The sequence below is a fragment of the Procambarus clarkii genome, chromosome 35 (assembly GCF_040958095.1).
Source record: "Procambarus clarkii isolate CNS0578487 chromosome 35, FALCON_Pclarkii_2.0, whole genome shotgun sequence".
NCBI lineage: Eukaryota > Metazoa > Arthropoda > Malacostraca > Decapoda > Cambaridae > Procambarus > Procambarus clarkii.
This window is the reverse complement of record NC_091184.1, coordinates 38,532,191-38,548,236: the sequence shown is the minus strand read 5'-3', so window position 1 is coordinate 38,548,236 and position 16,046 is coordinate 38,532,191. Positions and strand designations below refer to the sequence as shown.

Genomic DNA, 16,046 nt, shown 5'->3' with positions numbered 1-16,046 from the left:
TGTCTCCACCTCCACCGGGGATCGAACCCGGAACCTCAGGACTACGAAACCGAAGCGCTGTCCACTCAGCCGTCAGGCGCTGGATGGACAGGTTTGTGTGAGAAAGTTTGAGCATTACAAACAATATATTGTTCCCACAAAGCGAGGGACAGACGCAAATATATCACATAATTTCACCCTCGCTGCATCTTTTAATCTACACCGAGAATACTCCATAAAAATCATATATGTCGATAAAAAAATGTACACGTTCAAAAAAGGGGGGAAAATGGAAATGCTAAATGGGGTTTCCTGCTATTTTGAAGGCCATTTCTGGGAGCCTGTGTGGAGGATATAACACCGGGTTAGAGAGCGTGTGTTTGTATGAAGCGAGGGCGCTGGAGCCTGTGTGGAGGACATAACACCGCGTTAGAGAGCGTGTGTTTGTATGAAGCGAGGGCGCTGGAGCCTGTGTGGAGGACATAACACCGGGTTAGAGAGCGTGTGTTTGTATGAAGCGAGGGCGCTGGAGCCTGTGTGGAGGACATAACACCGGGTTAGAGAGCGTGTGTTTGTATGAAGCGAGGGCGCTGGAGCCTGTGTGGAGGACATAACACCGGGTTAGAGAGCGTGTGTTTGTATCAAGCGAGGGCGCTGGAGCCTGTGTGGAGGACATAAGACCGCGTTAGAGAGCGTGTGTTTGTATGAAGCGAGGGCGCTGGAGCCTGTGTGGAGGACATAAGACCGCGTTAGAGAGCGTGTGTTTGTATGAAGCGAGGGCGCTGGAGCCTGTGTGGAGGACATAACACCGGGTTAGAGAGCGTGTGTTTGTATCAAGCGAGGGCGCTGGAGCCTGTGTGGAGGACATAAGACCGCGTTAGAGAGCGTGTGTTTGTATGAAGCGAGGGCGCTGTTTGGCAGATGTATAGCCTCACACTTTTATACGATAACGTCACACAAGTTGTAAAATCTGAAAATGTATTACTGCGTTAATACCCCGGGCTGATAAATACGCACACATATATATACATATATATAAATTTATATATACATGACTGTCACATACGTAAATGTATACGATTAATACACATAGACATACACATGTCTATGTTTGGTGCTTGCGGGGGTTGAGCTTCGGCTCTTTAGTACCGTCTCTCAACTGTCAATCAACTGGTGTACAGATTCCTGAACCTATTGGGCTCTATCATATCTACACTTGAAACTGTGTATGGAGTCAGCCTCCACCACATTTCTGCCTAATGCATTCCATTTGTTAACTACTCTGACACTGAACAAGTTCTTTCTAATATCTCTGTGGCTCATTTGGATACTCAGCTTCACCTGTGTCCCCTTGTTCGTGTTCCACCCGTGCTAAATAGTTTGTCTTTGTCCACCCTGTCAATTCCCCTGAGAATTTAGTAGGTGGTGATCATGTCTCCTCTTACTCCTTACTTTACCCATGTGTGAGAATGTTAGAGTTCGTTGAATTTTGTCAATATATATTGATAGCCACATATTAATTTATCATACAATCATTTTGAGTTAAAACAAAATACGTGTCATGAAATCTTGGATACAATGAGATTTTTTTAATACTTCGGTAAAAGATTATACGTTTGTGAATGTTGTTTAATACAGCGCGCTGTGGATCCTAGAGGCTCCGTTACTTCACTGTTGATGATCCTGGAGGCTCCGTTACTTCACTGTTGATGATCCTGGAGGCTCCGTTACTACACTGTTGATGATCCTGGAGGCTCCGTTACTTCACTGTTGATGATCCTGGAGGCTCCGTTACTTCACTGTTGATGATCCTGGAGGCTCCGTTACTTCACTGTTGATGATCCTGGAGGCTCCGTTACTACACTGTTGATGATCCTGGAGGCTCCGTTACTTCACTGTTGATGATCCTGGAGGCTCCGTTACTTCACTGTTGATGATCTTGGAGGCTCTGTTACTTCACTGTTGATGATCCTGGAGGCTCCGTTACTTCACTGTTGATGATCTTGGAGGCTCCGTTACTTCACTGTTGATGATCCTAGAGGCTCCGTTACTTCACTGTTGATGATCCTGGAGGCTCCGTTACTACACTGTTGATGATCCTGGAGGCTCCGTTACTACACTGTTGATGATCCTGGAGGCTCCGTTACTACACTGTTGATGATCCTGGAGGCTCCGTTACTTCACTGTTGATGATCCTGGAGGCTCCGTTACTTCACTGTTGATGATCCTGGAGGCTCCGTTACTACACTGTTGATGATCCTGGAGGCTCCGTTACTTCACTGTTGATGATCCTGGAGGCTCCGTTACTTCACTGTTGATGATCTTGGAGGCTCCGTTACTTCACTGTTGATGATCCTGGAGGCTCCGTTACTTCACTGTTGATCTTGGAGGCTCCGTTACTTCACTGTTGATGATCCTGGAGGCTCCGTTACTTCACTGTTGATGATCCTGGAGGCTCCGTTACTTCACTGTTGATGATCTTGGAGGCTCCGTTACTACACTGTTGATGATCCTGGTGGCTCCGTTACTTCACTGTTGATGATCCTGGAGGCTCCGTTACTACACTGTTGATGATCCTGGAGGCTCCGTTACTTCACTGTTGATGATCCTGGTGGCTCCGTTACTTCACTGTTGATGATCCTGGAGGCTCCGTTACTTCACTGTTGATGATCCTGGAGGCTCCGTTACTACACTGTTGATGATCCTGGAGGCTCCGTTACTTCACTGTTGATGATCCTGGAGGCTCCGTTACTTCACTGTTGATGATCCTGGAGGCTCCGTTACTTCACTGTTGATGATCCTGGAGGCTCCGTTACTACACTGTTGATGATCCTGGAGGCTCCGTTACTTCACTGTTGATGATCCTGGAGGCTCCGTTACTTCACTGTTGATGATCTTGGAGGCTCTGTTACTTCACTGTTGATGATCCTGGAGGCTCCGTTACTTCACTGTTGATGATCTTGGAGGCTCCGTTACTTCACTGTTGATGATCCTAGAGGCTCCGTTACTTCACTGTTGATGATCCTGGAGGCTCCGTTACTACACTGTTGATGATCCTGGAGGCTCCGTTACTACACTGTTGATGATCCTGGAGGCTCCGTTACTACACTGTTGATGATCCTGGAGGCTCCGTTACTTCACTGTTGATGATCCTGGAGGCTCCGTTACTTCACTGTTGATGATCCTGGAGGCTCCGTTACTTCACTGTTGATGATCCTGGAGGGTCCGTTACTTCACTGTTGATGATCCTGGTGGCTCCGTTACTTCACTGTTGATGATCCTGGTGGCTCCGTTACTTCACTGTTGATGATCCTGGTGGCTCCGTTACTTCACTGTTGATGATCCTGGTGGCTCCGTTACTTCACTGTTGATGATCCTGGTGGCTCCGTTACTTCACTGTTGATGATCCTGGTGGCTCCGTTACTTCACTGTTGATGATCCTGGTGGCTCCGTTACTTCACTGTTGATGATCCTGGAGGGTCCGTTACTTCACTGTTGATGATCCTGGAGGCTCCGTTACTACACTGTTGATGATCCTGGAGGGTCCGTTACTTCACTGTTGATGATCCTGGAGGCTCCGTTACTACACTGTTGATGATCCTGGAGGGTCCGTTACTTCACTGTTGATGATCCTGGAGGGTCCGTTACTTCACTGTTGATGATCCTGGTGGCTCCGTTACTTCACTGTTGATGATCCTGGTGGCTCCGTTACTTCACTGTTGATGATCCTGGTGGCTCCGTTACTTCACTGTTGATGATCCTGGTGGCTCCGTTACTTCACTGTTGATGATCCTGGTGGCTCCGTTACTTCACTGTTGATGATCCTGGAGGGTCCGTTACTTCACTGTTGATGATCCTGGAGGCTCCGTTACTACACTGTTGATGATCCTGGAGGGTCCGTTACTTCACTGTTGATGATCCTGGAGGGTCCGTTACTACACTGTTGATGATCCTGGAGGGTCCGTTACTTCACTGTTGATGATCCTGGAGGGTCCGTTACTTCACTGTTGATGATCCTGGTGGCTCCGTTACTTCACTGTTGATGATCCTGGTGGCTCCGTTACTTCACTGTTGATGATCCTGGAGGCTCCGTTACTTCACTGTTGATGATCCTGGTGGCTCCGTTACTTCACTGTTGATGATCCTGGAGGCTCCGTTACTACACTGTTGATGATCCTGGAGGCTCCGTTACTTCACTGTTGATGATCCTGGAGGCTCCGTTACTTCACTGTTGATGATCCTGGTGGCTCCGTTACTACACTGTTGATGATCCTGGAGGCTCCGTTACTTCACTGTTGATGATCCTGGTGGCTCCGTTACTTCACTGTTGATGATCCTGGTGGCTCCGTTACTTCACTGTTGATGATCCTGGTGGCTCCGTTACTTCACTGTTGATGATCCTGGTGGCTCCGTTACTTCACTGTTGATGATCCTGGGGGCTCCGTTACTTCACTGTTGATGATCCTGGTGGCTCCGTTACTTCACTGTTGATGATCCTGGAGGCTCCGTTACTTCACTGTTGATGATCCTGGTGGCTCCGTTACTTCACTGTTGATGATCCTGGAGGCTCCGTTACTTCACTGTTGATGATCCTGGTGGCTCCGTTACTTCACTGTTGATGATCCTGGAGGCTCCGTTACTACACTGTTGATGATCCTGGAGGCTCCGTTACTTCACTGTTGATGATCCTGGAGGCTCCGTTACTTCACTGTTGATGATCCTGGTGGCTCCGTTACTACACTGTTGATGATCCTGGAGGGTCCGTTACTTCACTGTTGATGATCCTGGTGGCTCCGTTACTTCACTGTTGATGATCCTGGAGGCTCCGTTACTACACTGTTGATGATCCTGGTGCCAAAAGCGACGTTAGTTTTAAGAGGACGGGTTGAATCACTATCAAGTAGATCCCAGGTATCTCCAATAGATGATAACAGGAAAATTAATATAACAAAAACAAATAATAACAAAAATTACAAAAACACAACCAAAAAATAAAGAAATTATGAACCAGAAATATTAATTTAATGTAACAAAGAACAAACGGAAGTTACAAAAGAACAAACGGAAGTTACAAAAGAACAAACGGAAGTTACAAAAGAACAAACGGAAGTTACAAAAGAACAAACGGAAGTTACAAAAGAACAAACGGAAGTTACAAAAGCACAAACGGAAGTTACAAAAGAACAAACGGAAGTTACAAAAGAACAAACGGAAGTTACAAAAGAACAAACGGAAGTTACAAAAGAACAAACGGAAGTTACAAAAGAACAAACGGAAGTTACAAAAGAACAAACGGAAGTTACAAAAGAACAAACGGAAGTTACAAAAGAACAAACGGAAGTTACCAAAGAACAAACGGAAGTTACAAAAGAACAAACGGAAGTTACAAAAGAACAAACGGAAGTTACAAAAGAACAAACGGAAGTTACAAAAGAACAAACGGAAGTTACAAAAGAACAAACGGAATTTACAAAAGAACAAACGGAAGTTACAAAAGAACAAACGGAAGTTACAAAAGAACAAACGGAAGTTACAAAAGAACAAACGGAAGTTACAAAACATATTTCTCTGGCTGTCTCGATAAATACAGCGACCATTTTGGTCACAAGTGCCTGTAACGGACGTTACAAATATCAACGAAGAGGAACGTTCAACGAAAAAAAAAGACGGCTCCAGTGACGCAGTTAAATGCTTTTGAGATCAATAGAAAAAAATCTGCAGTGATTTACGGCTGCGCTTTCTGACGGCCGGGGAACTCATTTGGAATTGAAAATATTATATATATATATATATATATAGATATATATATATATATATATATATATATATATATATATATATATATATATATATATATATATATATATATATATATATATATATATAATTTTAGGTTGGGGCCTCGTAGCCTGGTGGATAGCGCGCAGTACTCGTAATTCAGAGGCGCGGGTTCGATTCCCGCACGAGGCAGAAACAAATGGGCAAAGTTTCTTTCACCCTGAATGCCCCTGTTACCTAGCAGTAAATAGGTACCTGGATGTTAGTCAGCTGTCACGGGCTGCTTCCTGGGGGTGGAGGCCTGGTCGAGGACCGGGCCGCGGGGACACTAAAGCCCCGAAATCATCTCAAGATAACCTCTCAAGATAGGTACACATGACTACATAACAGACCTCAGTAAGACGTAGCTTCACAACACATATCAGAGACACATAACACGTCTCATGGATACATAACTACAGAACACATATCCAGGACAACCTAGCTTAATAATCGACTTAGTAGTTCGCTGTTTCTGTTTATCCTTCCCCATGTTGTGATGGTTAGGGGGAGGGAGGGGATGGGGGAGGGGGGGGACCAAGAATAGGGGTGGGGAGGAAGGAGTAGAAAGGGGGGAGGGTGAGGGGGCAGAGAGTGATCTATGTACCCTGGGGACGTGGACTTCTCTGCACCACACACACACACACACAGTAGCGGGAAAATGGAATGCACTTAATTTAAGTAACACGTTGTGGAAGCAAATACTATTCATAATTTTAAAACCAGGTATGATAGGGAAATGGGACAGGAGTCATTGCTGTAAACAACCGATGCTCGAAAAGCGGGATCCAAGAGTCAATGCTCGATCCTGCAGACACAACTAGGTGAGTACAACTCGGTGAGTACACACACATGTGCGCTGGCGCGCGTGCGCGTGTTCACGTGTACGCGCCTTGATATATTTATATACATCAAGTTCTTTCCTTCATAGTTATCAGCGTCAGCGCGGGTTGAGCTTCAGCTCTTACGCTCCTCGTTTTTAGTTACCGGGACGTTTAGTGCAGTTGTTCCCGCCTCGAAGCTTTTTATGGCGCCTAGTTTGAAAAGTTTTAATGGACGTAGTCTTGACTATCTCCTAACAATTGTCACCAATTCCCAAAGCGAAAGATGAAAAAATTCTTGCTAACTTTTCTCTGGTTCAGCTGATCTTGCAATATATATCTGCCTTCTTGTCCACTGGTTACACACGTTTAAATCTTAACTTTGTCTCCGTGTATCTTGTATGTCGCAATCAGGTCTATTCTTGCTCTTCTCTTGGTATGTGTGATGAAGTTTCAGTTATTCAAGTATGACCTTGCACACAATCTTTTATTTCCTGTGAAAACCTTAAGGCAATTCTCGTGAATTTATCGTCTTTTTCGTGTTTTATTGACTTTGGAATAAGACTGTAGATGCATTTTCCAGCATTGGTCTCACGTAGGTGATAAAAAATTCTCTGAATTATATATTTCGTTTTTTTATCAGTAGGTTTCGCTGTTCTTTGTATTCCTAAATATAAGGAACAGTGTCAGACCAAGCAAGAGCCACGCGGCACTAAGCTTGATATTGCGAAGTCCTGTGAAACCTCTGTTTAGTGTGATTCATTTATTATGCACCCCAGTACCCATCCTGTGAGCAGTAGTGGACCCCAGTACCCATCCTGTGAGCAGTAGTGGACCCAGTACCCATCCTGTGAGCAGTAGTGGACCCCAGTACCCATCCTGTGAGCAGTAGTGGACCCCAGTACCCATCCTGTGAGCAGTAGTGGACCCCAGTACCCATCCTGTGAGCAATAGTGCACCCCAGTACCCATCCTGTGAGCAGTAGTGGACCCCAGTACCCATCCTGTGAGCAGTAGTGGACCCCAGTACCCATCCTGTGAGCAGTAGTGGACCCAGTACCCATCCTGTGAGCAGTAGTGGACCCCAGTACCCATCCTGTGAGCAGTAGTGGACCCCAGTACCCATCCTGTGAGCAGTAGTGGACCCCAGTACCCATCCTGTGAGCAGTAGTGCACCCCAGTACCCATCCTGTGAGCAGTAGTGGACCCCAGTACCCATCCTGTGAGCAGTAGTGGACCCCAGTACCCATCCTGTGAGCAGTAGTGGACCCCAGTACCCATCCTGTGAGCAGTAGTGCACCCCAGTACCCATCCTGTGAGCAGTAGTGGACCCAGTACCCATCCTGTGAGCAGTAGTGCACCCCGGTACCCATCCTGTGAGCAGTAGTGGACCCCAGTACCCATCCTGTGAGCAGTAGTGGACCCAGTACCCATCCTGTGAGTAGTAGTGGACCCAGTACCCATCCTGTGAGCAGTAGTGGACCCAGTACCCATCCTGTGAGCAGTAGTGGACCCAGTACCCATGCTGTGAGCAGTAGTGGACCCCAGTACCCATCCTGTGAGCAGTAGTGCACCCCAGTACCCATCCTGTGAGCAGTAGTGGACCCCAGTACCCATCCTGTGAGCAGTAGTGGACCCAGTACCCATCCTGTGAGCAGTAGTGGACCCAGTACCCATCCTGTGAGCAGTAGTGGACCCAGTACCCATCCTGTGAGGAGTAGTGCACCCCAGTACCCATCCTGTGAGTAGTAGTGGACCCAGTACCCATCCTGTGAGCAGTAGTGGACCCCAGTACCCATCCTGTGAGCAGTAGTGGACCCAGTACCCATCCTGTGAGCAGTAGTGGACCCAGTACCCATCCTGTGAGCAGTAGTGGACCCCAGTACCCATCCTGTGAGCAGTAGTGGACCCCAGTACCCATCCTGTGAGCAGTAGTGGACCCAGTACCCATCCTGTGAGCTGTAGTGGACCCCAGTACCCATCCAGTGAGGAGTAGTGGACCCAGTACCCATCCTGTGAGCAGTAGTGGACCCAGTACCCATCCTGTGAGCAGTAGTGGACCCCAGTACCCATCCTGTGAGCAGTAGTGGACCCCAGTACCCATCCTGTGAGCAGTAGTGGACCCAGTACCCATCCTGTGAGCAGTAGTGGACCCCAGTACCCATCCTGTGAGCAGTAGTGGACCCCAGTACCCATCCTGTGAGTAGTAGTGGACCCAGTACCCATCCTGTGAGCAGTAGTGGACCCAGTACCCATCCTGAGAGGAGTAGTGGACCCCAGTACCCATCCTGTGAGCAGTAGTGGACCCAGTACCCATCCTGTGAGCAGTAGTGGACCCAGTACCCATCCTGTGAGCAGTAGTGGACCCCAGTACCCATCCTGTGAGTAGTAGTGGACCCAGTACACATCTTGTAAGGAATAGTGGACCCAGTACCCATCCTGTGAGCAGTAGTGGACCCAGTACCCATCCTGTGAGGAGTAGTGGACCCCAGTACCCATCCTGTGAGTAGTAGTGGACCCAGTACCCATCCTGTGAGCAGTAGTGGACCTAGTACCCATCCTATGAGCAGTAGTGGACCCAGTACCCATCCTGTGAGCAGTAGTGGACCCAGTACCCATCCTGTGAGCAGTACTGGACCCAGTACCCATCCTGTAAGCAGTAGTGCACCCCAGTACCCATCCTGTGAGCAGTAGTGGACCCAGTACCCATCCTGTGAGCAGTAGTGGACCCAGTACCCATCCTGTGAGCAGTAGTGGACCCAGTACCCATCCTGTGAGCAGTAGTGGACCCAGTACCCATCCTGTGAGCAGTAGTGGACCCAGTACCCATCCTGTGAGCAGTACTGGACCCAGTACCCATCCTGTAAGCAGTAGTGCACCCCAGTATCCATCCCGTGAGCAGTAGTGGACCCAGTACCCATCCTGTGAGCAGTAGTGGACCCAGTACCCATCCTGTGAGCAGTAGTGGACCCCAGTACCCATCCTGTGAGGAGTAGTGGACCCCAGTACCCATCCTGTGAGCAGTACTGGACCCAGTACCCATCCTGTAAGCAGTAGTGCACCCCAGTACCCATCCTGTGAGCAGTAGTGGACCCAGTACCCATCCTGTGAGGAGTAGTGGACCCCAGTACCCATCCTGTGAGCAGTACTGGACCCAGTACCCATCCTGTAAGCAGTAGTGCACCCCAGTACCCATCCTGTGAGCAGTAGTGGACCCAGTACCCATCCTGTGAGCAGTAGTGGACCCAGTACCCATCCTGTGAGCAGTAGTGGACCCAGTACCCATCCTGTGAGCAGTAGTGGACCCAGTACCCATCCTGTGAGCAGTACTGGACCCAGTACCCATCCTGTAAGCAGTAGTGCACCCCAGTACCCATCCTGTGAGCGGTAGTGGACCCCATACCCCTCCTGTGAGCGGTAGTGGACCCCATACCCCTCCTGTGAGCGGTAGTGGACCCCATACCCCTCCTGTGAGCGGTAGTGGACCCCATACCCCTCCTGTGAGCGGTAGTGGACCCCATACCCCTCCTGTGAGTAGTAGTGGACCCCATACCCCTCCTGTGAGTAGTAGTGGGCCCCATACCCCTCCTGTGAGTAGTAGTGGACCCCATACCCCTCCTGTGAGCGGTAGTGGACCCCATACCCCTCTTGTGAGTAGTAGTGGACCCCATTCCCCTCCTGTGAGTAGTAGTGGACCCCATACCCCTCCTGTGAGTAGTAGTGGGCCCCATACCCCTCCTGTGAGTAGTAGTGGACCCCATACCCCTCCTGTGAGCGGTAGTGGACCCCATACCCCTCCTGTGAGCGGTAGTGGACCCCATACCCCTCCTGTGAGTAGTAGTGGACCCCATACCCCTCCTGTGAATAGTAGTGGACCCCATACCCCTCCTGTGAGCGGTAGTGGACCCCATACCCCTCCTGTGAGCGGTAGTGGACCCCATACCCCTCCTGTGAGCGGTAGTGGACCCCATACCCCTCCTGTGAGTAGTAGTGGACCCCATACCCCTCCTGTGAGCGGTAGTGGACCCCATACCCCTCCTGTGAGTAGTAGTGGACCCCATACCCCTCCTGTGAGCGGTAGTGGACCCCATACCCCTCCTGTGAGCGGTAGTGGACCCCATACCCCTCCTGTGAGTAGTAGTGGACCCCATACCCCTCCTGTGAGCGGTAGTGGACCCCATACCCCTCCTGTGAGTAGTAGTGGACCCCATACCCCTCCTGTGAGCGGTAGTGGACCCCATACCCCTCCTGTGAGCGGTAGTGGACCCCATACCCCTCCTGTGAGCGGTAGTGGACCCCATACCCCTCCTGTGAGCGGTAGTGGACCCCATACCCCTCCTGTGAGTAGTAGTGGACCCCATACCCCTCCTGTGAGCGGTAGTAGACCCCATACCCCTCCTATGAGCGGTAGTGGATCCCATACCCCTCCTGTGAGTAGTAGTGGACCCCATACCCCTCCTGTGAGTAGTAGTGGACCCCATACCCCTCCTGTGAGTAGTAGTGGACCCCATACCCCTCCTGTGAGCGGTAGTGGACCCCATACGCCTCCTGTGAGCGGTAGTGGACCCCATACCCCTCCTGTGAGCGGTAGTGGACCCCATACCCCTCCTGTGAGCGGTAGTGGACCCCATACCCCTCCTGTGAGCGGTAGTGGACCCCATACCCCTCCTGTGAGCGGTAGTGGACCCCATACCCCTCCTGTGAGCGGAAGTGGACCCCATACCCCTCCTGTGAGTAGTAGTGGACCCCATACCCCTATGAGCGGTAGTGGACCCCATACCCCTCCTGTGAGCAGTAGTGAACCCCATACCCCTCCTGTGAGCGGTAGTGGACCCCATACCCCTCCTGTGAGCGGTAGTGGACCCCATACCCCTCCTGTGAGTAGTAGTGGACCCCATACCCCTCCTGTGAGTAGTAGTGGACCCCATACCCCTCCTGTGAGTAGTAGTGGACCCCATACCCCTCCTGTGAGCGGTAGTGAACCCCATACCCCTCCTGTGAGCGGTAGTGAACCCCATACCCCTCCTGTGAGCGGTAGTGGACCCCATACCCCTCCTGTGAGCGGTAGTGGACCCCATACCCCTCCTGCGAGCGGTAGTGGACCCCATATCCAACCTGTGAGCGGTAGTGGACCCCATACCCCTCCTGTGAGCGGTAGTGGACCCCATACCCCTCCTGCGAGCGGTAGTGGACCCCATATCCAACCTGTGAGCGGTAGTGGACCCCATACCCCTCCTGTGAGCGGTAGTGGACCCCATACCCCTCCTGTGAGCGGTAGTGGACCCCATACCCCTCCTGTGAGTAGTAGTGGACCCCATACCCCTCCTGTGAGCGGTAGTGGACCCCATACCCCTCCTGAGAGTAGTAGTGGACCCCATACCCCTCCTGTGAGTAGTAGTGGGCCCCATACCCCTCCTGTGAGTAGTAGTGGACCCCATACCCCTCCTGTGAGCGGTAGTGGACCCCATATCCAACCTGTGAGCGGTAGTGGACCCCATACCCCTCCTGTGAGCGGTAGTGGACCCCATACCCCTCCTGTGAGCGGTAGTGGACCCCATACCCCTCCTGTGAGCGGTAGTGGACCCCATACCCCTCCTGTGAGCGGTAGTGGACCCCATACCCCTCCTGTGAGCGGTAGTGGACCCCATACCCCTCCTGTGAGTAGTAGTGGACCCCATACCCCTCCTGTGAGCGGTAGTGGACCCCATACCCCTCCTGTGAGCGGTAGTGGACCCCATACCCCTCCTGTGAGCGGTAGTGGACCCCATACCCCTCCTGTGAGCGGTAGTGAACCCCATACCCCTCCTGTGAGCGGTAGTGGACCCCATACCCCTCCTGTGAGCGGTAGTGGACCCCATATCCAACCTGTGAGCGGTAGTGGACCCCATACCCCTCCTGTGAGCGGTAGTGGACCCCATACCCCTCCTGTGAGCGGTAGTGGACCCCATATCCAACCTGTGAGCGGTAGTGGACCCCATACCCCTCCTGTGAGCGGTAGTGGACCCCATACCCCTCCTGTGAGCGGTAGTGGACCCCATACCCCTCCTGTGAGCGGTAGTGGACCCCATACCCCTCCTGTGAGTAGTAGTGGACCCCATACCCCTCCTGTGAGTAGTAGTGGACCCCATACCCCTCCTGTGAGTAGTAGTGGACCCCATACCCCTCCTGTGAGCGGTAGTGGACCCCATATCCAACCTGTGAGCGGTAGTGGACCCCATACCCCTCCTGTGAGCGGTAGTGGACCCCATACCCCTCCTGTGAGCGGTAGTGGACCCCATACCCCTCCTGTGAGCGGTAGTGAACCCCATACCCCTCCTGTGAGCGGTAGTGGACCCCATACCCCTCCTGTGAGCGGTAGTGGACCCCATATCCAACCTGTGAGCGGTAGTGGACCCCATACCCCTCCTGTGAGCGGTAGTGGACCCCATACCCCTCCTGTGAGCGGTAGTGGACCCCATACCCCTCCTGTGAGCGGTAGTGGACCCCATACCCCTCCTGTGAGTAGTAGTGGACCCCATTCCCCTCCTGTGAGTAGTAGTGGACCCCATACCCCTCCTGTGAGTAGTAGTGGACCCCATACCCCTCCTGTGAGCGGTAATGAACCCCATTTCCTTTCGTTTTTCTCACACTTCTCTTCCCCCATACTTCAGAAAAAAATAGGAATTATAAAACAAAAAACTTGTTCAAAAACTACTCGGGAATTTTCCTTGAGGACCCAAAAGTCTTAAAAAACTTAAATGACGGCCTTTTAAGTCTTTCTCTGCTCTGTCTCAGTCTCCCCCCCCCCCCCCCCCGTGAAAGATAAAAGAAAGGCAGGGTTCTTAACAAGAGATTTGAGAAAGTTCTCCATCAAGATAGCAGCAATATTTAAGGTGTACTCACCTAGTTGTGTTTGCGGGGGTTGAGCTCTGGCTCTTTGGTCCCGCCTCTCAACCGTCAATCAACAGGTATCAGGTGTGTGGATGGTTCGGTGCTCCTGGGATATATATATGGCGCCTGTGCTGCTAGAACACTGTTGCCCTACTGAAACATTTAGCAGAATTTGTCGAAGTGTTTTCAATCCTCTCAGAGAGACTGCAAAATGACACTGAGGACTCCACTTCGAGCCAGAATAAAGCTTTGGAGTTTATCTATCGTCCTCATCCTTCTCCCTACCTCTTTCATCCCCTCCTTTTCTCTCTGCTCCTCTCTTTCTCTCTCCCTCTCTCCATGGCCCTCTCTCTTCCTCCCTCCCTCTCTCTTTCCTATCCTTCCTCCACTGAGCTCAATTTGCATGACAATGTAATCGCTCACGGATCTTCACAGATCTGGTTATTCAGGGTTCAAGAGCGGTATCTCCCCTCAAAAGAGGTCCCGAAGTCTATACGAGAAGCTGGAGGCCGTCGCGCACCAGTCGGCCAGATGCTGCGCCTATTATTGCTACATGTGAAGGCAACGTTTGATTGACTGTTGAGACAGAGCAACTGATGCAAGATGAAGGAGAGGCTGGTGCAGGCAGCAGGGTAGCCTGCGCCACGGATATACCTCTCAATGGAGGAGAATGTAACCTTGATCGCCACACTAACTGCACACTTCTCCGAAATCTCTGCAATTTAACTGTTGTAATAACAACTCATAGTTATTCGCGCGAGTGTTTTACTTACAAACTGATTATAGAGACTTAAGCGGAAACAAAACACTGGTCTCCTAATCTTCAAATGTGTTCCATCAACGAATCATTTCTTGCAGTTTTAAAATGTCTTCGTTAAATATTTCTTTTTTTTTACGAATTTTCTACGGATCATAAAATGTTTTTTTTTATTATGGGATGAAGTTAAACGTTGGAACATCCATGCATTTTAAAATAATTCATTTGGAAGCCTTTCATCAAAGGCTCCAGGAAGGAAAAACCAACAAGAAAAAATCCGGAGTCAATTTAGAGCCTGTGGGCGGCCTCTGGAGGCCGGGTTGGCGCTGGAATAAGGCCAGAATCCGAGAAGAACTAATCAGGGAATTGATCTTGGCCGATGATGGGCTCCTGGTGGACCACTCTGGTGATAACCTTGGTGGCCTTATTATCTCCTACCTCCACCATCTCCATCCTTGAGGCTACCTTGAGGTGCTTCCGGGGCTTAGTGTCCCCGCGGCCCTCCCGTCACCATCTCCTACCTTGAGGCTACCTTGAGTTGCTTCCGGGGCTTAGTGTCCCCGCGGCCCTCCCGTCACCATCTCCTACCTTGAGGCTACCTTGAGGTGCTTCCGGGGCTTAGTGTCCCCGCGGCCCTCCCGTCACCATCTCCTACCTTGAGGCTACCTTGAGGTGCTTCCGGGGCTTAGTGTCCCCGCGGCCCTCCCGTCACCATCTCCTACCTTGAGGCTACCTTGAGGTGCTTCCGGGGCTTAGTGTCCCCGCGGCCCTCCCGTCACCATCTCCTACCTTGAGGCTACCTTGAGGTGCTTCCGGGGCTTAGTGTCCCCGCGGCCCTCCCGTCACCATCTCCTACCTTGAGGCTACCTTGAGGTGCTTCCGGGGCTTAGTGTCCCCGCGGCCCGGTCGTCGACCAGGCCTCCTGGTTGCTGGACTGATCAATCAGGCTGTTAGACGCGGCTGCTCGCAGCCTGACGTATGAGTCACAGCCTGGTTGATCAGGTATCCTTTGGAGGTAGAGAAGCTAAGCTCCATCCCAAGCTAAGACACAATTGACTTTGTTCCCCCCCCCCCCCCCCCTCCCATCCACTTGGGCTGGACGGTAGAGCGACGGTCTCACTTCATGCAGATCGCCGTTCAATCCCCAACCTTCCAAGTGGTTGGGAACCATTCCTTCCCCTCCCTGCGCATCCCAAATCCTTATCCTGACCCTTTCCCAGTGCTATATAGTCATAATGACTTGGCGCTTCTCCTGATCAATCCTTCCCCCCCCCCCCAGCTGTCACTTATACTTCAACACCTGCTACTCAAGTGCTGTACAGTTATGTATTCACTTACAGGTTTGTAAGGTTGAAGTTGTAAAGAAAAATTCGGCCTTCACTCAGGCAACATAATGTACTGTACCTGTGCAGTACCTGTGCAGTACCTGTGCAGTGTGACGAGTGTACGTCCCACGAGGCTATACAAGACCAGGGGCCAGATTCACGAAGCAGTTACGCAAGCACTTACGAACCTGTACATCTTTTCTCAATCTTTGGCGACTTTGTTTACAATTATTAAACAGTTAGTAAGCTCCGAAGCACCAGGAGTCTGTTTATATCAATAACAACAGTTGATTGGGAAGTTTTCATGCTTGTAAACTATTTAATAAATGTAACCAAAGCCGTCAAAGATTGAGGAAAGATGTACACGTTCGTAAGTACTTGCGTAATTGCTTCGTGAATCTAGCCCCAGACCCCAGCCAGCTGGTGAGGAACCACCACCAGCTGGATATAGTTATCACACTACAAAAGATAATTGCCA

General features: G+C 50.7%; 1 protein-coding gene across 1 annotated transcript in view; it reads left to right on the top strand.

The window, feature by feature from the left end:
* The window catches only part of LOC138371190 (putative uncharacterized protein ENSP00000383309), a 9,968-nt gene extending 4,310 nt beyond the window's left edge, over positions 1-5,658 (top strand). Inside the window, exon 2 of the mRNA XM_069336031.1 lies at positions 5,015-5,658. Coding sequence (XP_069192132.1) covers positions 5,015-5,658 — 644 coding nt within the window. The remainder of the gene's footprint in view (positions 1-5,014) is intronic.
* Positions 5,659-16,046: the final 10,388 nt, after the last annotated feature.